General features: G+C 34.2%; 4 protein-coding genes across 4 annotated transcripts; 1 reads left to right on the top strand and 3 right to left on the bottom strand.

Annotated features, from left to right (window-relative positions):
• The first annotated feature begins 516 nt into the window (after positions 1-516).
• LOC132607380 (actin-66) lies at positions 517-4358 on the top strand. Its single transcript, XM_060321320.1, has 5 exons — positions 517-704; positions 1926-1997; positions 2090-2483; positions 3070-3683; positions 3991-4358. The coding sequence occupies exons 2-5, from the start codon at positions 1938-1940 to the stop codon at positions 4054-4056; spliced, it is 1134 nt and encodes a 377-aa protein (XP_060177303.1). The 5' UTR covers positions 517-704; positions 1926-1937; the 3' UTR covers positions 4057-4358.
• Positions 4359-4838: 480 nt separating this feature from the next.
• On the bottom strand, positions 4839-5924 carry LOC132608337 (E3 ubiquitin-protein ligase BIG BROTHER-like). Its single transcript, XM_060322372.1, has 2 exons — positions 5677-5924; positions 4839-5373 (listed from the first exon to the last, which is right to left on the bottom strand). Exons 1-2 carry the CDS (start codon positions 5922-5924, stop codon positions 4839-4841), a joined length of 783 nt encoding a protein of 260 aa, XP_060178355.1.
• A 3506-nt stretch (positions 5925-9430) lies between these two features.
• LOC132607378 (probable L-type lectin-domain containing receptor kinase S.5) lies at positions 9431-12953 on the bottom strand. The gene is made up of 2 exons (XM_060321318.1): positions 10628-12953; positions 9431-10418 (listed from the first exon to the last, which is right to left on the bottom strand). The coding sequence occupies exons 1-2, from the start codon at positions 11974-11976 to the stop codon at positions 9728-9730; spliced, it is 2040 nt and encodes a 679-aa protein (XP_060177301.1). The 5' UTR covers positions 11977-12953; the 3' UTR covers positions 9431-9727.
• A 152-nt stretch (positions 12954-13105) lies between these two features.
• On the bottom strand, positions 13106-17827 carry LOC132607379 (protein NCA1-like). The gene is made up of 8 exons (XM_060321319.1): positions 17652-17827; positions 15720-16184; positions 15378-15606; positions 15146-15291; positions 14894-14981; positions 14625-14768; positions 13595-13744; positions 13106-13503 (listed from the first exon to the last, which is right to left on the bottom strand). Exons 2-8 carry the CDS (start codon positions 16169-16171, stop codon positions 13450-13452), a joined length of 1263 nt encoding a protein of 420 aa, XP_060177302.1. The 5' UTR covers positions 16172-16184; positions 17652-17827; the 3' UTR covers positions 13106-13449.
• Positions 17828-23405: the final 5578 nt, after the last annotated feature.

The following is a 23405-nucleotide window of genomic DNA, read 5'->3' as shown; positions in this document are numbered from 1 at the left end:
ATCAAATCAAATTAATTATGTCGGTTTTTACAACAAAAGCAAATCAATAAAAGTCACGTTTTTTCTCTATGTTTTTTTCTCGATGAGGTCTCCACAACACAAAACATGAAGTGTTTCCAAGTTTTTTTTCTGTCCTAATACATACAACAATTATATGATGCTTTCCAACTTAAGTGAAATAATTTAAATGGTATAAAATAAAGAAATAAAGACTTTTGTAGCTTTATCCTACCATAACATCCGTGTGACGTGATCATAAAAATTAAGCTTCTCATTAAGAATAAATAGTAAGTGTAAAGTTAATTATTTCTAGATATAAAAATATGTTATTCTTTTCTGAACAACTAATTTTGACGAATTGAAACCTCCAAAATTAATCATTAAATAGGATTTAAAATGATTGGTTTTGGAGTTGAAATAAAAAAAATGGAAGGGGTAAATCTGTCCTAACAAGAAAAAAATCAAGGCAAAAGTCAGACAGCTATATCCACCATGAAAATAATGCTGTCATGAGGTCCACTCACTTGTTGATATAATGATAACCAACGAACTCCTCCTCTCTCAACAGAATATTGAAATTTGAGGCTCATTTTAAGGCTCAATTTCATTTGCTATTGTAACACTTAACATACACTTTCAAAAACAAGAACCAAGGAGCAATATAGCCCATCAACAACAATACCATTTTTGGAAATCCATTAAAGGTACAAACTTTACTATTGAATCTTGATTTTTTTTCTCATGTTCAATGCATGTTTTTGGATGTTCTTCAATAAATATTGATAATCATTTTGGCTTGATCATTTAGTTTGGTGGTGTATGTGATTTTTAATTTTTTTTTTCTCATTCTCAATCAATGTTTGTGGATATTTCCTAATAAAGATTGATACTTTGGAGAAAGAATTTTGTGGGTGTCATCTATTTGGATTGATCATTTATTTTGGTAGTGTATGTGATTTTAAAATCGTCTCATTATTAATACATGTTTGTGGATATTCCCGAATTGATATTTTAAAGAAATTCTTTTGTGGGTCTAATGTATGTTGCTCAGACTCATCAAAAATGTCGAGGGGTGTGTGTCGGATCCTCCAAAAGTAGTGCATTTTTGGAGGATTCAACACGGGTGCGGCGTCATTTTTAGAGAGCCTGAAGCAACATTTTCCTCTGTTTGCATTAATCATTGATTTGGTAGTGTATTTGTGATTTTGATCTTTTTTGTTTGTTGATTTATTGTGCTGGAAATGGATAATAGTTTTACTGTTGAAGGTGGATTCTTGGATCTGCAAATGGGGGTCTTCCATTTGAGTGAAATGTTAAAAGCTAGATGTGATTTCATTTATTTGCTTTTTTGTTTGGTTTTTCTTTTTTCATTCTTTTTGGTAGATGTAGTTCCTTTCAATCTGTTCTTTAGAATATGTCCAATTGATTAAGCATGCACCTCAATTGACATTTCTGTTTTTTTTTTTTTTTTTTTTTATTATTCAAATGAGGTTACTTTCACATAAAAAAGGAAAGCATCGAGAGTTAATGGAAAGATCTGATTTAGGTTGGATATGTACTAATTTTATTGTGCTTTCATAAATATACATGCAGTGTATCCATGATCATATGAGCTTGTTGTCAAAGCCTTTCATTATTCTCAGCTATGAGCGTTAGTTGTGACACGTGTGAATTTGATTTACTTTTTAGCCATTAGGATTTTTTTTCACTTATTGTGGTGTTTGGTTTTCAAAATTACACGAGATCTTTATATGTTTATGGTTTTAGTAACGTGAATATGGTGTTTATCTTATTCCCGAGCACATAAAAGATGGGAAGTATTAGTATTTTTCGCTTATTGTGTTTTGTTTGATCTTCGCTATTACACGAGATCTTTTTATGCTTTTGATTTCAGTAACATGACAATAACGTTTATCTTATTCCAGAGCACATAAAAAATGGCAGAAGGTGAGGATATTCAGCCCCTTGTCTGTGACAATGGAACAGGAATGGTTAAGGTAACAACGATATTTCACTGGATTCATTAAAGACGACATTGGCCTTATTTGATCCGAAATACTGACTGTTAATTTTGTCCTAAAATTTTTAGGCTGGATTTGCTGGAGATGATGCTCCTAGGGCTGTCTTCCCTAGCATTGTGGGACGCCCTCGTCACACTGGTGTGATGGTTGGCATGGGCCAGAAAGATGCCTATGTTGGTGATGAGGCTCAATCCAAAAGGGGTATTTTGACTTTGAAGTATCCAATTGAACACGGTATTGTTAGCAACTGGGATGATATGGAGAAGATTTGGCATCATACCTTTTACAATGAACTTCGTGTGGCTCCAGAAGAGCATCCAGTTCTCCTCACAGAAGCTCCTCTTAACCCAAAAGCCAATCGAGAAAAGATGACTCAGATCATGTTTGAGACCTTTAACGCCCCTGCCATGTATGTCGCCATTCAGGCTGTTCTTTCCCTCTATGCCAGTGGACGTACAACTGGTAAGCGTTGTCTTCGCCCAACTACTTATATATATTTTTGTGGAATGCTTGAAATCCAACTGCTTCACTGAAGCATGAGATTGATTATTGGTTGAAACATTATGTTGAGTCCTTTTTGTTAGGTAGAGAATAGAATTAGTGAAAATAAATTATGAAGTTAGTTGTGTTCCTCAATTTAAAACCACCTAAAGTATGTAAGTAGGGCTGGCAAAATGGTTAACAAACACAAGTAACCATCCAATCCGATATTATCCTCTAAAAATGGATATCCAGATGGATAATATGGATATCCAAATTATCAATACCCATTTGTCTGCTTATTATTTTTCATGTGTTCTTGCTTTTTGGGAATCTGAGCTTATTTTGGCTTTTAGCTTGCGTTCCCACCTAACTATTCCAGAAACCATAGATAATATGGATATCCATATTTTCCTTTGGTGAACCCATTTTTTTCCGTGTTAAATATGGATATTTTATCAGTTTTTGTTTAACCTGTTTTAGACCCCTTCATATTCAATTCGAGCTGTCCATTTGCCACTCCTAAATATAAGCTTATCTGACTATGGACTGTGCTTTTTGATGCCAGGTATTGTGCTGGACTCTGGAGATGGTGTCAGCCACACAGTTCCCATCTACGAAGGTTACGCCCTCCCACACGCAATCCTGCGTCTTGATCTGGCAGGACGTGATCTCACAGATCACCTCATGAAGATTCTCACAGAACGAGGCTACTCTTTCACCACCACGGCCGAGCGGGAAATTGTCAGGGATGTGAAGGAGAAGTTGGCTTACATTGCTCTTGACTATGAACAAGAAATTGAAACAGCAAAGACCAGCTCATCCGTGGAGAAGAGCTATGAGCTTCCTGATGGACAGGTTATCACCATAGGTGCTGAGCGATTCCGCTGCCCAGAAGTGTTGTTCCAACCATCAATGATCGGAATGGAAGCTGCTGGTATTCACGAAACCACATACAATTCCATCATGAAGTGTGACGTTGATATCAGGAAGGATCTTTATGGAAATATCGTCCTCAGTGGTGGTACCACAATGTTCCCCGGCATTGCTGATAGGATGAGCAAGGAAATAACAGCATTAGCTCCAAGTAGCATGAAGATCAAGGTTGTTGCCCCACCTGAGAGGAAGTACAGTGTCTGGATCGGAGGATCTATTTTGGCCTCCCTCAGCACATTCCAGCAGGTACGCAAAATCAGCAGGAGATCTATTTATTTTTTGTAGTCTGCTTCATTTCAAAGTTGCACATCTTAAAGCTTATTCACTATCTCGATAAGTATAGTAGATTACTTTAGCATAAAAACCAACTTGCTTTTTAGCATAAAAACCAACTTGCCTAGGTGATTCTATTATGGTTGAGAATGCGAATTATTTGAGAGCAAACGCTGACCATTACTTTCTATGCCTGAGCTCTGTCAACTGAATGTGATGAATAATTGTCAAGGACGCACAAGAAATTTTACTTACGAGATCTCTTTTCTCTTGAGTACAGATGTGGATAGCTAAGGCAGAGTACGATGAATCTGGACCTTCGATTGTTCACAGAAAATGCTTCTAAATACAGCATGCTGCGAAAGAGAAGAAATATACAAACTTGCATTTCGAGAGCAGTACCGCGTCAATTCATTGCATATAATATGCTTCTTATTTGTATTTCCTTTTGATTATTTTTGTTTCTGTTCCTTCATCTGAGTCAATCTCAAATATTTGGTCATTGGTATTGAAAAAAAAAAAAAAAAAAGCAAGCAGTTCATGTTTAAGTCAATTTACCATTAATATTTTTATGTAGAAGAGTTGTATGTCAAAAATGATGTTGTGATTTGAATTATGGATAAAGAGCTTGTTGATTCATTTTATATATTCTCTCGGTCTCAATTTTTGTGTATCCAAAAATAAGAAACATCCTTCATTTCCCATCTCCATGACCCGTGTCTACTTTAATTTACGGTATAATTCCTTGAAGTTAGCATTCTATACGAAGACTCTCACTTATAGGATCTGATTCTTGAAGCAATTTAGTGAAATTTGCTAAGTGTATGCATCTAGGGAATGACTAATTCCACACAAGATAGGCATAATTTTACCTAACAGCTTGATGTGTTTTTTCAATTTCCATTTAAAAGTTACTAACCAAATCAATTACGTCTCAATGCCAAACTATATTTGGACTGTGTTAATAAATGTAGTTGGCTATTTATAGTTTTTCAGAACATGAAGAAGTAAAACCTTCCTGTAAGTATTAGATTGTGACTGTAAATCAACAATAGATATATCACTTTTCCATTCTATTAAGTTTAATGAGCAAAAATGTCAGGTGAATAAAAGAATTGTACAAAGGAATCAATTAATAACCAATAAAACAATATCTAGGAACTTAAGGCAAAATTCTCGTAAACTATGTTCCTGTGATGGAAAAACTGATGATCTACAAATTGGACAAGTTTTCTTCCCCCTCATCAGCCATTCTTCAATGCAACCTGCATGAAACTCATGCCTGCATTCAAGAGTGCCAATTGTCTCATCATTATGATATTCACATTGGCAAATAACACACATTTCTTCTCCATAGTCAGTACAACAATGAATTCTTGCTTTCATCAAATTTTCTATGATCTCCTCTGCTGCAGCCTCCTCATTGTCGCCTTCCATATCTGCCAAAAGATCAAGCAAAGTTCCATAATCAAGTGGCTGTCCACTGAGATGACTGCCGATGTTCATGCGATAAAGGTCTCGTATTATGTCTAAAATCTGATTCCAATCAGTTGTCTCATATCCATCATCATTTGATTCACTTTCAGTTGTGTCGTAGGGATCATTAATGAGTTCACTTTCAGTTGTAACATAAACATCATCAATGAATTCACCTGTTGACTGACTATAGCCATCATCCCACGATCAAACGAACTTTGTCCATTATATGTATGTCCAGGACCAGTAAAAGAAGAGTTGTGATCCAAGTTGAGTTGTGATCCAAGTTATGTGGAATGATCACCAATGTTTCTTGAAACGTAGTGATAATTTCCTGGATCTTGATGGTAACCAAGATGGTGCTGGTCTAGTTGCGAAAGATGACGACTTTGTGAATTTGTACTCACGATAAAAGGAAACCGATCAGTAGCAACATAGACATGTATCATCAATGTATTCACTTGTTGGCTGATAATTATAATTATAATACCCTGTGTCATAATTTGTCGTTGCAGCATAGCCATTCCATAAATATGGATCCTCAATGTGATCAAACGAACTCTGTCCATAATACATATGATCGGGACCAGTAAAAACAGAGTTATGATGCAAATTAGGCGGAGCAAAGTGGTTATCAGTGTTTCTTGAAACGTAGTGATTATTTGCTGGAGCTTGATAATAGCCAAGATGATTCTGGGCTACTTGCCAAAAGTGATGACTTTGCGAATTCGTACTCATGATAACACAAAACAGAGGAACAAACTATGTAGCAATTCTAAATCGATGTTGGGGTTTTTGCAAAAACAAGAAAGCAATCACACCAAGAACAGAGAAACTAATTAACTAGTGGAATGAGCAACGATGATTTTGATCAATTCAGTAGTATGAGCAATGTATATATAGGTTAAGCAACTACCATGCCCAAAACGATTAGAAATAGGAATATCAGGCGGTGCTCACATAATCCTTTTGTTACTAGGACTAGGATTTAGTATTTCCTAAACTAGAACAGACCTTATGGTTGAGGGAAATCTTAAGATAAATATCATAGATGTTCATCTACTTATAATTTTTTTCCCCACCTAAATCACTTCACTATATTTTCTACACAAAAATCATACCATTTTCACCCTACCAACACAAAAGTCACATCTATCGGAAAATTCAACATTCGACGGGTAATACATTTTTATTCTTTTTTTAGTTTTAATCTAATAGATAGAAAATTCAATTATATCATTTATATTTTCACTAAGAAAACCTAAAGATGAGTCGCCTTTTCAGTAGTTTTCTTCCTTATTCTAAATACAAACCGAACAAAAACTACGAATTCAAACCCTACAAGAAAAGAAACTTTTGATAGTGTATTGTAAACGATTTTCCTGAATTAAATTAGTCAACCTATTAACCAAATATCATGTACTAAGTGAGTAGCCACATTAAAAAGTCTCTGAGTCATTGCTTTAATAAAATTAACTATTTGATTGATATTCACTAATATTTTTTCACATAAGTTTACGATGGGTAAACAGAAGCACTGACAACACCTTTTGGACAAAGTATAACCAGATATTTCAATTGATAAAATATTGAAGAGTTTAAAAAATCACATTATCATTTATCAACATAATATTTCTCTTGGGCTTAATGAATGGGGAAACTAGAGATTCATCCATGTAAGATCAAAAGAAAAACAACAGCCAATTTTTTTAAATACATTACTTCTTTTTAGAAATAAACAGAAAATTGAAATTTAAAGCTCGTCTGATTCAAGAATAAGTTATATATTATATAATAGTTGAGTACAGGTCATAACCCTTTGTTGTTGAAATGTATGGTTCATTATTAGGTTATGAATATATCATGCATAATATAAATTTTTCTAGATTTTAAATTATAAAAAAATTGTTTCCAATTTTATCGTTACACTATATTAAAACAACACATAAAAAATTTCTAAGAGTCTCGATATCAACTGTAAATATGAATTTTCATTGATCATATCATTACATTTAAACTCATCTAATATATATAGAAATTTTGTTTTTGTTAGATTAAAAATAAAAAAAAAGAATAAAAAAGTAGTATACCTATCGAAAGTTGGATTTTTCGGCGGATGAGATTTTGTGTTAGTAGGGTGAATTTTTTTGATTTTTATATTAAGTAATATAATTAAATGATTTTGATGAAAAAATAATCATAATTTCGTTACAAATATACTAGCCTGAGTCCTTACGACAGTCTTCCCAGACAAATAATATTCCCTCCGTCCTGATTTATGTGGCATCATTTGACTAGGTATCGAGATTAAAAAAATAGGAAGAATTTTGGAAATTTATGATCCAAAATAAGTCGTAGATATTTGTGTAGCGATAAATCATCTCATAAAACTAAATTATTTCTAAATATAAAAGATGACATTCGTTTTTTGAAAGACCATTAAGCTTTAAGGTGTAAAATAACTAATCTAATCAAGACCTTTCTTTTTGTTCAGTTCATTCGTGCTTATTTACTCGTTAGTTGTTCTTTTGGCCTGCACTGATAGACTACTTAAGGTGGAAAGAACGATCTTTGGTCTTTAGGTAGTTTTTTTTTTTTTTTTTCATTGAATTCATTGATACCCTTAACTAAAAATGGATTTCTGTTCATCCACCGTTTGGAGTGCCTGATATTACCATAAAAATGTTTTCTTTTTTTTGTAGGCGTCATCGTTGTCCTTATTGTTTATATGAACTTGATTCATGAGCTTCTAGTTGAATGAGAATTGATATCTTCCCATATGTCAAGGCGGACAGAGTTAACCAATACCTGTGCTGGTGGGAGGTAGCAAAGAAAGTTTTTTTAAAATCTTTTACATCGTAAATAAAATGAACCGAAACTTTTTAGCATTCGGAATGCTCTTATGTGTAGGATTCAATTCCAGTATAAAGAGCTTCTTCAATAATTCCAATTCCTGGGGCGAATTTATGTGTGAATTTTGGGACACGTGAACCTATTTTCTTTTCGCAAAACTAGACATTTTATGTACATATTTCTAGAATTGATCTAATATTACCTAATGACACCCATACTACAAAAAGGCCTAATGGTGCACTTGGTTAAAAGTTTTGTTATTTACCTAGTGGAACAAGGTGCAATTCCCACGAATGCATTTTTTTTTTAGTAGTAAATCAATGTTCTAAAAATCCTGGATTCCCCTCTGGCAGCACGTACCCCAGGGAATTAGTCGAGGTGCGCGCAAAAATTTGTGTTTTCCGTTGAATTTATTTGGGCTGCTCTTGGTAGATCTCATCAAGATAGAAAGACTGAATCTTTGGTCTATAAGAAGTTGTTTTTTGGTTGAATTCATTGACACCTTTAACTGAAAGATAATTTACTGTTTATTTGCTGGCTTGTCATTTGGTATGATTGCTCTACATTTTTTCAATTTTAGGTTTTGCACTAGCACTTTGGCAGTAATAAACAATGGACGTAGCAGGCATGAACAATCAAGAGAAGCTGTTCTTGGTGGAGTATGGAAGAGTTTCCTTGGAAGAGTTCCCACTTCGGCAATACACTAGAGGTATGTTGGGTATATAAGTAAGTAGGCCTTATATCCTACCGACACGTTTTAAAGTCGTGCAGACCTAAGCCCCAATGGTCAATATCACTAGCAGGCTGAGCTGTTACAGTGGCAGAGCATGAAGATGATGATGGATTTTCTAGTGATTGATAGTGAAATTTTTGTAACGTCTTACGAATTTGTCAATCTTTTACGGTAGAGGGTTTTGGTTGACAAATTCGTAAATACGAACACCGGCATGACAATTCTGGACAAGTACAGGGGTCTACAAGACTATTCTGCCGAATATTTATGCTATGTAGCAGTATGTCATGTAGCTGCCTTTGTTTTCAGATTTTACTTGCAAGAATCTGATGCGTGGATTAATCCATTAGTCTGATTTGCTTATGATAGTGAATTCAGGCAAAGATTTTACTCATATACACTGATTGTGTAAAGAATTTCTGCAATATCAGTTAATGATAGATCTTGAGAGGTGCTTTCTAACCCACAAGTATTTGGCCCACATAAATTGGGAAATGAGTGTAGTATTTAGTTCAAAATCTGTTTTAGAATAACATATTATGTTAGTCAATTTTGAAATATTTCCATTTGTATTCCTTTATTAAGTTGAAATAAATGCATATACAAATGATAAATATTGGAGTATAATTTTGGCGTCATTTCTGTTATTCCAACTTTGAGGCTCTGCTCAAATCAAACACTTCGAGAGTAAGCTTGTGTAACAAAATAAAGAAAAAGCACTTTCACTCCTAAAATAGAGAAGTTGTTGCACAAAATGACGCCAAACAGAGGGTGGAGAGGAATTTGGTGTTGCAAATTATTTACAATGCAGAAAAACACTATGAAGAAAAGTAGTAAAAAACACTCATTCTTGCCTTGCATATGTGAATTTACAAGTATGTTTTGCCTCCTAAAGAGTTGCTGCTTTGACAAAGCATTTAAGTTTGATAATGAGGAATTGTTTTTGTGAACCTTGTTATCTGCCACTGAGAACTGTAATTTGTGTAAGTTGGCCTTCCTGTAGAGAATCACCTGCAGCTTTGTTAGTCGACTGAGCTCTAACTGGCCATACAAATGCAGGTCTCTCAGTAGGAATACTTGGCAGAACTGATTCCCCTATAAGAATCTGCAAAGCAGTTTTCATACTTGGCCTTTCATAAGGATTTGGATGGCAACAAGCCAATCCCAATATCAACACACATTCAGCTTGTTCTTCATCAAACTCTCCTTCCAATTTAACATCTATTGCATCAATGATCCTTCCAATCTTGTACATGTCCCATACACATTCAATAACTTTGTTACTATAGCCATTCTCCTCGTTTTGTTTTCCAGGTTTTCGACCACAAGCAACTTCAAGAACGAGCACTCCAAATGCAAAGACGTCTGTTTCAACCGTGGCTCGGCCTATATGGAAACTCTCCGGAGCCATATAGCCTATAGTTCCAGCAATCTCTTTCGTCGAATGGTGAGTTTTTCCGTTCACTTGAACTGTCCTAGCCAATCCGAAATCTCCCAACTGAGCATTGAACTCTGAATCGAGCATGATGTTGCTAGCTTTTATATCTCTGTGAAGTACTCTTTTCTGACAGCCATTATGCAGATAATCCAGTGCTTGAGCTATGCCACAGGTGATGCCATGCCTTCTTTCCCAGTTAAGTCTCAACCTTAAGAGGAAAAAAAAAAATTAAGTCAGCCAAACTTAATTACGGGGGCTAGGAAAAATATACAGAACCTATACACTTACTATGTATATTATATGTATATATTTATACTTAAACATAAAAAACCTATACACTTGCTGGCTATTTTGTAAACTAGATCATTGAAAGGCACTGGACTGTAATTAAAATAAAAAGAAAAAAGAAAGCCTCACCTTCCTCTGATTTCTCCTTTTTCTTCGCAAAATATCAACCTGTCTAAGCTCCCATTTGGCATGAACTCATAAACTACTAGGAGTTCATTGCTTTCATAGCACCATCCTATCAATTTGACAAGGTTCTTATGATGGAGATTGCCAATGGTTGTGACTTCTGCTATGAGATCTTTTGCTCCTTGACTTGAATCTTTAAAGAATTTCTTCACAGCCACCTCTTTATTATGATCAGCTAATAACCCTTTGAATACTACTCCACATCCTCCTCTTCCAAGAATATTCTTGGGATCAAAGTTCCCGGTCGCTCGTTTCAAGTCCTTCAGCTGGAATCTCTGAGGTGCGTTAGCTGAATTCTGAATCTGAATCTCTATATTCTCATCTTGGTCTAACACTTGCATCCTCTTCTTTTTCCTCCTTGAGATGAAATATAAGCAAACCCCTCCTAAGAAAATAACCAGAACTGATATTATTGGTACCAAGATCCACAACCATAATAGGCTAACTTTATGATCATTCCCAATTTCTGTGCTTGTAAAATTCCATGCCTTTATGCAGTTCAGCTGACTATATATCCCAGTTGAGGCTGAAAATCCCACGAAAACATCCTCGGATAGAAAAATAGAAAGATCAAGAGTCATGGAAATGATGGGATTTTTCTCATTGTCTCCTATTTGATTACTCATGAATGTATAAACCTTCAAGAGCTTTGATTCTCCATCGTACCGGACACTTGCTATCACATCAATAGCTCGTGAAACGTTAACACCGTGATCAGTTAAAGAAACTTGTTTGACAGAGTTGATGCTGTTTATGTCAATGCCAACATGATTATCATCAAGATCATCAAGGTAACTTTTCCTTGTGTCAAATTCAACTGCAACTATGTTGCTTGTTGGAGATCCATTTGTACTTGCATTCACAATTCCAAGCCATTGTCCATAACTATCATTTGGGATGGAGCCATTACCACTTTCGTTAGTCAATATGAAAGCCAATCCTTCACCTGATGGATCACTTTCAGGTTTGATATTAATCACGAACGTGGAATTGAACGATGTTGTGATGTTTTTCTTTCGGTTCCATAGATTCAAAGGCTGTGAATGCCATATTCTTCCAGACAAATTTGTAATGGAAGCTCCACGAGCTTCTTCAGTTACTTGGATAGCATCAAAGGCTATGTTGGAATGATTAGTAGTGATGAAATCATTTTCGGATTCTTGGGTGAAACTTGGGTAGGTGAAACTTAGACAATCCACTCTAAGATCCAAAAGTACTTCCAAGAGAAGTATGACTATGAACAAAAGATGAATAGGGAAAGTTAAGTAACTAATCTTGCCTAGATGATACATAGCAACATATATCACAATAAAGGTATAGTTTTTTTTTTTTTGGCCTCAAGAGGGAAGATAATGGTAGATTTGTAGTGAAAATTTGTACTTGAAAATCTATTTGAAAAACTGAATTAAGAAGGAAATGATAAACTCTCAGTTGAAATAAGGGAGATGAATGTTTCTCTATTTATGGGGAAAGTTTCTATAAGTGATTTGATCAAATGGTTTGACTTGAATGAAGAAGCAACTTCCCAGGTGTTTCATGTACTTCTAGATGGAATTTTGTTCATGCAACCAAAACTTGCAAACGAATGAAATATATGTGTCTTGCACTTTGAACGTTTATCACTTAATTATGATTAAGTAACATGTCTATATTTTCACTTTCACAATCAGCACTTATAGTAGTTTATTAGTATCAATGGAAGACTCTCACTCCATAGGTGTTAGTTTGATTTTCATTAATTTTCATTATCCCGTTCTGATCCCCCCAATTCAAAGGAAAAAGTTTCTTTTAAAAAGAGTTTCACTTTTATTTTTGATTCCTTTATAGTTGAATTGTCTAGCTTGGCATAAATTCCGAGTGCAAATAAATATTTTTTTTTCTAACCAAAGGGTAGACCCGACAAGGGTTGAGTTCTGATATTTGACGTTATAGCTTGAGAAAAGTCTAACTAGAGGATTTCGTCATATTATATAAACTAATATGTAAAGACTGACGCTTTTTCAAGTATCTCTTAGGTCAATACTGGAATAAGGCTCTACGTTTTCTGGTATAACTTGTAAAATCATTAGTTTAATTAGTAGAAACTGCTAAAGATACTTCACAGGCAGATCTATCTACTAATAAACTATAAACTAAACTCACCTATGTTCTGTCTCCAGAGGCTAAGCTGAACTTTATGTGCTCTTTTATTATATTTTCTTCGGTTAAAAATCTTAGTATATTGAATTAGGCACCAATCTCCTTGTGTCATGAAAATGACACCTATTCCTTTTCAACAGTAGAATTAGTCGCCAATAGCATAAAGTTAAAAGACAAAAATATCTTAGACTCATATTTTAGAACCACACATGATACTTTTAAAACATTATCGGAAACCTCCAATAACTTTTGTTCAAAAGGAACTTTAATAATATAGTCAACTTGTAATAAGGATACTGAAATTGTTTTTATTTTTTTGGTAACTAAAAGGATACTGAAATTGTAGAGATTCTTTAAGTACCAACTGGTACACGCACAAGATGCTGAATCTTTGGAATATACGACTATATTGATTTGGCACAGGCATATTACTTAGAAAATCTTTTAGCATCTATCACTTATTTCTACTGCATTTACACCGAAATTTATCTCGGGTTGTCTCTAAACCGAGCTTGCAAGAGATAGGTAACCACACCTAGTGTTCACACCACCAAACGATATGACAACACGTATTGCCCTTATTCGTCCTTTACTATGTTGGAAATGACTTCAGCCGGGCAGCTGAATCAAGTTTGTTTCTTTTCAAGCTGGCTGTTGAGGAACTCGAGCACTGATAGCCGCTGCAAGCAAGATACAAGGCTAAATCAGTTTTACTGGGTAAATACACCAATGAAGTAGAGGACAATTAAATGGACAACAAATGAGTATTACCCGTTGTTCGAGGCTAACTTCTTCAGGATTTAGTTTAAGGGATTGCAGTAATTTTATGCCTTCTTGAAATCCTTCAACTGCAGCATACTCATCGCCAAGATTTCGATCAATATCAGCTACTTTTGCTAAGGAAATGGCCACATCGACTATCTGGAGTAACGGAAGAGATTTAGTAAATATGGAAGAGAGTTACTTAAAGCAGGAGAGGGCAATGCTTTGAGTTTCAATCAATCAATCAAAGAAAAATGGGGTGGACTGAGCAAAAGAACATGAAAATCAGCATGCATGTATAAGATAGCCAAAGTTAGCTGTTTTTTTGGGCATAATTGATGCAGATTCTATTTTTGCTTTATCCTGAGCTGAGGGTCTATCGGAAGGTCTGCGTAAACTCTACCCTCCCCAGGCCCTACTTGTGGGATATACTGGGTATGTTGTTGTTGTTGTAGTTGATGAAGATTCCATAAGATCTAAAACACATACAGCAGAATAAATCTTCTCCATTTTGTATATGGACTTTGGTCCAAGATCCGGAAATAGCAAATTCTGAAGGTTTCTTCAAGCATACTGATCAACATTAAGGCTTTAGGCTTTTTTTTTTTTTTTTTGATAATCGAAAGATCCGTAGAAGGCCAGTTGCGCATGGTGCGTAACTTAGTGGATAATGGCCAGCTAGCTCCTCTACCCTTTTCCCCTTAAATATCAGGCTTTTGATCTGCGGAAGGTTCGTACACATAACGTACGACTAGCCCACACAAAGTTTTAGGCAAATTTAGAGATGACAAAATGGGCAATCGAGGTAAAAGGTTGATCCAACATCTTATCGATGGATATAAGTTCAAATATATGAGGGTAAAAGATGGAACTCGTCAGCAGAAAAACACAAGATGAAAAAAAAAAAAAGGGGAACAGAAAATGATTAATTCTTTTGGATATCAAGATGCCACAGGTTCTTTGACAGGACTGTTGCCATAAATTAGTAACAAATAGCAATGTGGATAGTGATGTTCATCGGCTTGGGAAAAATACTAACCTGAGATGGCACAGACTGTTGCTTGATGGCGTTGCGGCGAACATCCAACGCCTGAATATAATATGATCTTGCAGCTTGCAAATCTCCATCATAGTATTTAAGATCTCCAATTTTGTTTAGCGAAACAGAAAGAGTGTGTGTGATCTGCAAAGATTTTTAACGAATTAAGGAAACAACACACTCATATATGAACATATATGTACTAATATCATCATAGATTATGACAAAATACGTAAAATACATGTGTGTAAAGCATCATTAAGAGTTACCTCTAGATCATCTTTAGGTACTTTCAAAAGGAAATTGACACTCTCTTCAAAGTAAGCGACTGCAGATACAGCATCTCCGGTAGCTCGACTACAGAATACCTCAAGTTACTTCTTTTAACAAACTAACTGTTCAAAAGTTCTACAATCACTTGAATAAATAAATCCTTAAGATCATTTGATGACAATGATAAATGAAAGGGAGTGACATCTTTTTCATTCAAGAGTAAAAGAAGAAACTTGGATGAGACACACCTGCAGTCACCAAGCATACCAAGAACTGCCCCAAGTTGTGAGCACAACTCCGATGTATTCCCCATTCTCTGAAGCTGTTCTCTGATGTCATCCGCACACATAGTAAATCTTGATTTTGCACTAACGATATTATTGGCACGAAAAGCCTTCAAATTAAAACCAAAAGTTAGTGGAAACCGTGAAATGTGATTCACTAGCTAGTCTTGACTAGTGAAATTTTTGCTAACCATACCCGCATGGCTTGTTGCACCAGGAAAGCTCCCCGCTCCAAAGACGCGTCCTCATATATAACTGTTTTCTTCTCGCCTACATCTTCTTGTTCGTTATAAGCTTGAGACCTCTTAATCCTGGCATGGCCTTCAATAAAGCGATCAACAACATTCTGAAGATTCATGTCGGCCTCAATCTTTTCAATATCAGCACCGCATAATGGACAGTCCTTAAACCGGGAGATACATGCCCTGTTTACCAAAAAGGTATACTACTTAAAAATGTCCAGGGGAATCTTTGTCTTTTCCCTTTTCTTGATTTTAAAATATCATAAAAAAAAAAAATACAAATATACACCGCTTACTTGCAGAATACATGTGAACAGGGCACACATCTACTGCAATCATAAAGAAGTGCCTGACATATCATGCAGCTAAAAGGACCAAGTTTAAATGTTTGAGTATCATATCCAAAGGGGCATTTAGGTGACACAGTTGCAGATTCTCCAGAATCTTGTTTAGGCTTGCTCTCCTGGACGGTCTGTTGTTTATTTTGGTCGTCATGAGGGTTCTTAATAGTCGAATCATATCCAAAGGGACACTTAGGTGACACAGTTGCAGCTTCTCCAGACTCTTGTTTAGCATTACTCTCCTGGACAGCCTGTTGTTTATTTTGGTCGTCACGAGGTTTCTTAAGAGTCGAATCATATCCAAAGGGGCACTTAAGTGACATGGTTGCAGCTTCTCCACACTCTTGTTTCTTAAGAGTTGAATCATCAGGTCTGGAAGCTCCAGCAAAAGGGCAAACCGAGGTCATCTTTATAAATTCACTGCAAAGGGTACAAAGTTATTCATATCTTTTACGAAAAAAAACAGATGATCAGACCAGACAATTACTGAAAATCCACAAATCCAGCAGTTCGACAAAGAAAAAGCACATGCTTTGTCAACAAAACTTTTTATTCTGACCAAGAACTAGCTATTGCTTTTTATTCTGTTTCAGTCTACATAATATAGTTAACACGTAAAATCACATAAATTATTTAAAACCTTTGTCTAACTTAAGATTGCCATCTGGCTTCAAACAATGCAGACTCAATACCCTAGTAAAAAAAATTCAAAAGGCAAGAAGTGGCACCACACATCGACATTTCTAATGTAATCCTTAATAGAGATCAACAAATCTCTACCCTCTCATTCACCTATAATAACTCTCATAATACCTAAAAAGTCCCTCTTTTTCCTTTTTGAAAGAGTTAATTTTGCTTCTTTCCCTCGTCACCAGGGAAAAAAGGCTCTACTTTGCGAAACAAACGAAATAATTCTAATTGCTGATCAAATATGTAGTAATATAGGATGTTAAAAGAATTGTCTTAATTAACTTAAAATTTGGATCACATACTGTGACAATTATCCTAAAATTCCACAGAAAGTGATCATCCATCACCGTCCATGCAATAAACTTAATACACTGCAACAATAACATCAGTGGTGGAGCCACAGCCTGGCAAGGGTGTTCAACCGAACACCCTTCGCCGAAAAATCATACCGTGTAGACATGTCAATTATTACATACTACAGACATATATTATATATTGAACACCCTTAATATATAGATTATATGAATTCGAACACCCTTGACAAAATTCCTAGCTCCGACACTGAATAACATACCCAGTGAAATCCCACAAAGTGGGGTCTGGGGAGGATACATTGTACGCAAACCTTACCCCTACCTTGGGAGGTATAGATCTATTTCCGGTAGACCTTTGGCACAAGAACAAGCAATTCAAAACAGTATAAAAAGCAATAACAGAATACTACATAGTAAAGCTAACTGAAAAAAGGAGCCGTAACTATCACAAAATAATACGATAATCAAAGTACAAGAAACAACAGATAGTATCAGAAATCGAAGGACAAGAAACTACAAGAATAATACAATAAACCGAATACACTATTGTGCTGTTTAAAAATGTTAAGACCAGAATTACTGGAAAAGAAACAAAAAATTAATTCTCACTTTAAAAAAAATCCAATAAACATCAAATTAAAATGTCATTTAAGTATGTCAACAAACTAAAACTAGTATCAACAAACTATATTTTCCAAATAAAGAACAAGAATCCGAGTAGTGTAAGCAAAGTCAAAATTTGTATGCATAAGGGGACATTTTCAGCTAAAAAATGGATCATAGGGCAATAATTAGAAGCAAGATGAAGGGGAAAAAAATTAAAGTTTGAATTTTTTAAGGAATAGAATGAAATAAAATCAGATTTTTTTTTTTTTTTTTTTACCTCGAGGGTTTGCGTTGGTTGAAATGATTTATGTGCCCCCAAAATTATGAGTGAGATTAGATTTCAATTTTTTACCGTAAAAGAAAGTAAGAAAGAAAGAAAGAGAAAGAATCTGCGTGAATTTCTGATCAACAAAAAGCTAAGCGTTTTCTTTATTCCCTTTTCACCCTTTTCCTATTTTTGGAATTCCATTATTCTTAACCAGGTTTTATATCCACTTCTTTTTCATATGGATAACTTACCTGAACAATTACTCCATAATTTGGGAAAATTTTAAAAATATACAATTTGCTCACTTACATTACAAAAAAAAAAATAGTTCAAAACTTACATTACAAAGCTTTAGCCCAAAAACACTTTTATATAGTGTTAAATACTTATATACAAAAGACAGGTATATGTATATAGGTGTTTGAAAGTGTATAATGTGCAGATATATATATTAAAAAATATAATTATACAATATTATACACGAAAATATGATATACACAATTATACAAATATTGTATAATGTGTATGTATATACACTAAAAAATATAATTATACAATATTATACATGAAAATACACACTTATATACATTTATATATACCCACTTATGCAATTTAGACACAATTACACAATATTGTATAAGTGAGTATAAACATAAAATTTTGACTGATTTTGAATAAAATTGCGCTCTCCTTGAGCATTGACAACAGAAAAAAAAAATTCAATTTTACCTTTATACATACACAATTATACATACTTATACAGATTTATACAATTATATACACTTGTATTGGTATGTATAAATAACGATAATACATGTTTACAATAAAAGTATTAGCCACCATTACATCTCAATTTCAACACTAAAATCACGGTAGAAGGAGAAGGAGGAGAAACAGAAGAAGAAGAAGAAGAAGAAGAAGAAGAAGAAGAACGAGAAGAAGAACGAGAAGGAGGAAGGAGAAAGAGAGAGAGAAGAAGGAGGAGAAAGAGAAGAAGCAGGAGAAGAAGAAGAAGGAGAAGGAGAAGGAGAGAGAGAAGAAGGAGGAGAAGGAGAAGAAGAAGAAGAAGAAGAAGAAGAAGAAGAAGAAGAAGAAGGAGGAGGAAGGGGAAAAGAAGAAGAAGAAGAAGGAGAAGGAGAAGGAGAAGGAGAAGATGCAGCAGCAACAGTAGCAGTAATAGTGAGAAATTCACTAAAAACCTATAAACAATGTATCAATCTTGTATAATAGTGAATAAGAGATGTTTATACACCCATATACACTATTATAGAAGAAGAAGAAGAAGAAGAAGAAGAAGAAGAAGAAGAAGAAGAAGAAGAAGAAGAAGAAATCCACCAAATACCTGTAAACGATGTATCAATTTTGTATAATAGTGTATAAAGCTGTTTATACACGATTATACAAATGAACCCTATCAATGGAGCTTCACATGTTCTTCTTCTTCCTTGAACCTCTTCTGAAATTTAACTCAAATAGGCTCCAAATCACTTCAAATTTAAATTTTGAACTCTTGTTGATGTTTTCAATCAATTGGAACAACACCCAATGAAGTTTCCAAGCAAATCCAGCAAACTTATTTCAAAAATAATATCAAATTTCACATCTGAGTTTAACTTTCAAACTCAAAATCTCTGATACGGCTCAAACTTAAAAGCTTAAGCTCTTCAATGGAGTTTCCGTTTTAATCAATCAAATTTCAAATATGAGAAACTTGAGCTCCATCAATGGAGGTTTTCTGATTTTTTTCAGTAGCATATTAGATTCAGCAAAAAAATTAAACAACTGGGATAGTGGAGATCTTCACAAAAGACGTGGGTACGGGCAGTGGCGGAGCCATATAGTGCCGAGGGAGTTCATCCGAACCCCCTCGGCAGAAAATAATACTGTTTTTACAAGGTTAAAATTATTTTTTATGTATATATAGTAGATGATGAAAGGTTAAAATTATTTTTTATGTATATATAGTAGATGATGAACCCATTAGGCTTCTTCGTATGTTTACTTTTTTATATTTTGAACCCCCTTGGGGAAATCCTGGCTCCGCCACTGGGTACGGCGCGGGAGAGATGGCGGCAAATGAGATTTTGGAATGAAGTCCTCTAAAGCTTAGATACAACAGCCGTAGCATTGTTGGGCTCAGAGAAGGAAAGAAAGTTCTTCTTTTTTTTGCGCGGATTGGCCTTCATTTGGGGTGATCTTTAATTTTTATCCTTCAAATTTGTGGTTTTTAAATTTTGTCCTGAGGTTGTGGGTTCAAACTCCAGCTCAATAAAAAAAACAATTCGCAAGGCAAAAATTTGCAAATTCTGCCTGTAAGGCCCAAATTCTGCCTTAAGGCAGAATTACCAAAAGTTAAAGACCACCATTTTGAGGGACAAAAATTAAAGACCACCCCAGCGAAGGGCAATCCTGCAAATTGCCCAAGAAAATTTAAGCTACACACAAAGTGGGTCAAATAGTGTAAGAAAGTAAAATATAGGTCTACTTTGCTAGCATTGTTGCCCCAGTTGATATACAATGTAATTAATCCCTATAATTTCTAAGTTTCTAACCAACGATAGTTATTGTTTTTGCAATTACAATTTGTATCTATGTATTTGAATGTATTTAATAATTAATACATAGTTTTAAAATACAGTTAGCCGAATACATATGTATATAGATCAGTTGAACAACACATACAATCAAATACGCAGTTTCAAAATACAATCATCCAAATACATACAGTCAAATGTTGGAGCTGTGTATTTGAATACAATACACGCAAAATATGTAAAATATAGCTACGACGTATAATTACAAATGTCTTATAGCTACAGATTGTAATTTATTTAAAGTTTAGCTATACTATTGAAATACCTCTTATATGTTTGCTACATGTAAAAAATCTTTTTTATATACAAGACTCTGGAGAATCACGTTGGTGCAGTGTAAATTAAATTAATAGAAATGGCACACAACATATTTTTGGTACTACCTCCAACTTTATTACTCCCTCCGTCCTAATTTATCTGACACCATTTATTCGTTTTAATTTATATGAAACCATTTGACTTGATATGAAATTAAAAAAAAAAAAAGACTTCAAAATTTATAGTACAAAATAAGTTAGATATTTATTAGATTGTAAATTATTTCATTAAGAGCAAAAGAAGAATTTAAAGTTAAATTAATTTTAAATATAGAAATGTGACTTTTTTTTTAACAGATTAAAAATGAAAGTGTGTCACATAAATTGGGACGGAGGGAGTAGTACAATTTATTTTGTCTTTAACCAGGTATCAATATATTCGTTAAAAGTCTTTTTTTTTTCTTTTAAAAAAAATATTTATTTTAGAGTATTGAAGCGGTTGATCAAGTTTTAGGATAATAGCTGAAGCATTTTACATAAGTTAAAAATAAAAGCTTTTCCGCATGAGCACTTTTGGGATCTTGATCAATGCATAAATTATTCGGCAACTTACATAAATGTACACTTTAAGGTTTTTTTTTTTAGGCATAGCTTTATTTTACTAATTACATTTCGTAGCTACAGTAGATTGTATTCCAACTTCGGTTGAGTTAGATTTCGATGTATTCAACTAAGCTGTATTCAAGTCAAATGTATTCAACTCAACTGTATTCATTTGTAGCTACTTTTACACTGTGTTCACTTTGTTATATTTAAAATCGATTGTATGCAAAAAAATATCCTTCAAAATACAAGCAAAAAATATATAAAGAAACATTGAATTTTACACTAAAAAATTTGCGAATACACTCAACTAATGAATACAAAAATAAAATACACCCCAAACACCGAATTTTGCACTAAAATTTAACGAATACACTCAAATACTGAATATAAGAAATAAAATACACCCCAAAAAGAAATAAAAAATACACTTGAATTTGAGACACAAGACATAAAATACACTTCAAATTCACTGTAGTCATTTGTATACAAAAAAAAAAATCTCCTTCGAAATACAGGCGAATAAAGTGTATTTTTCGGTCAGATGTGGACAATAAAGTGTATTTTTTGGTCAGATCCAGACAATAAACTGTATTTTTCGGTCAGATCTGGATAATAAATTGTATTTTCAGCACCATGACTCCCACCACCGATGGCGTGGAGGAGGAAGAGGTGGAGGCGCAAGGCAGATCTGAGCCACCACCAACAACCCTCGTCCTCTTCCTCCCATCTCAATGTATCTCCGCCGCCATCCGCCACAACAACACCACTACCACTACTTTTCTCCTCTTCGTCACTCAGATCTGATGGCGTCGAAGCTTGAAAGCCAAGAGAGTTGACTGGTGGTGGTCGATCTAAGTGTATTTTTGCTCAGATATGAGTCTCCGGCGACTGATCTGGCCGGAAATACACCGAAAAGCGCGACGATGTCTTGTCGGAGTGAGAGAGAGTGGAAACGGAGGAGAGAGAGAGAGAGACCAGATGTGAGAGAATGGCTGAATTGGGTATACATTCCCCTTTTCACTGTATTTTACCTTATAGTTAATAATTGTCATTGACATACAAATGCTAGCTATCGAAAGTAATTAAGTAAAACTATAGCTACTAAATATAATTATCTACTAGTGTTTGTTAAGCCACGTAGATTTCCCTAAATTATTACTCTAATATTAACAAAAAATTATTTTAAATTGATTAGTTAAATACAAACTGTTCACCAAAAGTTTTTTTTTTCCTTTTCAAATGCACTTCTGAGCAAAAGCTTGTTTTAAAAACAAAAGCTTATTTCATAGAGTTTAAGTTATGTGCATTGTCAGTGTACAAAAATTTTACACCATCACGTAAGTTAGATCTTAACTATGGTAACTTTACAACTAAAATTTAGGGAAAAAATATTAATGACCCATAGAGTCCTAGTTATACTCTATAACTAAATTACTTCTTTCCTTTTCTCAATTAATTTCCTATTCTATCGTTAATTAAATTGTAATGTTCTCCATGGTTTCTCTCTGAACTAAATCATCATAATCAGTTAAGTAATCAAACAAGAAAGGAGAATGGTTAAATTTTTTTTTTTTAATAAAAGGTAATTCTTCAATGCCTCACATATTATGAACTTTAATTCATCAACAACCATTAATGTTGACCTTCAGGAACTTCTCTTGCTTTAAGAGTTGACATGTTTTTAACGATTTTCATTTTTTCCCTTTTCTCAATTGAGACATGTTTTTAACGTTTTTCATTTTTTCACTTTTTTCAATTAAGTATTTAAGTCACATGAAGAAGATTTTTAAAACAAGCATGAAGAAGACGGGATTAGAAAGACCAACAAATAAAGAGACCATGGAGAGAGGGTTTGACGGGGAGAGACGATTTGCATTTCAGTATTTAATTTTTGAAAAAAAAAATATGAAAAAACTGGGTAACCTCAATAGCAGGTAAACTTTAGCTGATGGTGTGAAATTTTTTGTTCACTAACGGTGCACAAAACTTAAACTCTATTTCATAATAGCTTTTGATCAAACAAACTATAGATAAAGTGGCACACAACATATATTTAGTACTACCTCCACATTTTATTAACTTTTTTAACATGTTGTCCCATATTAGTTTTAGGACTCAACTAATGTCAGTTTATCTAAAAGTATCATTCAAGAATAAAGTATTTTTCAGAGTTCAAATTTGAGAGATCTTATTAAAAATGAAAAGCTATTGCTTCACCACAATCTTTGAGTTGGTATGTTTTCTGCCTTATTTGGTTAGTATAAAAATAATGGAAGTCGTTTGGTAACTATCCCTAATTGGAGTTG

Source organism: Lycium barbarum, chromosome 8, assembly GCF_019175385.1.
Source record: "Lycium barbarum isolate Lr01 chromosome 8, ASM1917538v2, whole genome shotgun sequence".
Lineage (NCBI taxonomy): Eukaryota > Viridiplantae > Streptophyta > Magnoliopsida > Solanales > Solanaceae > Lycium > Lycium barbarum.
Note: the sequence above shows the minus strand (reverse complement) of the source record. Positions and strands in the feature narration are given on the sequence as shown.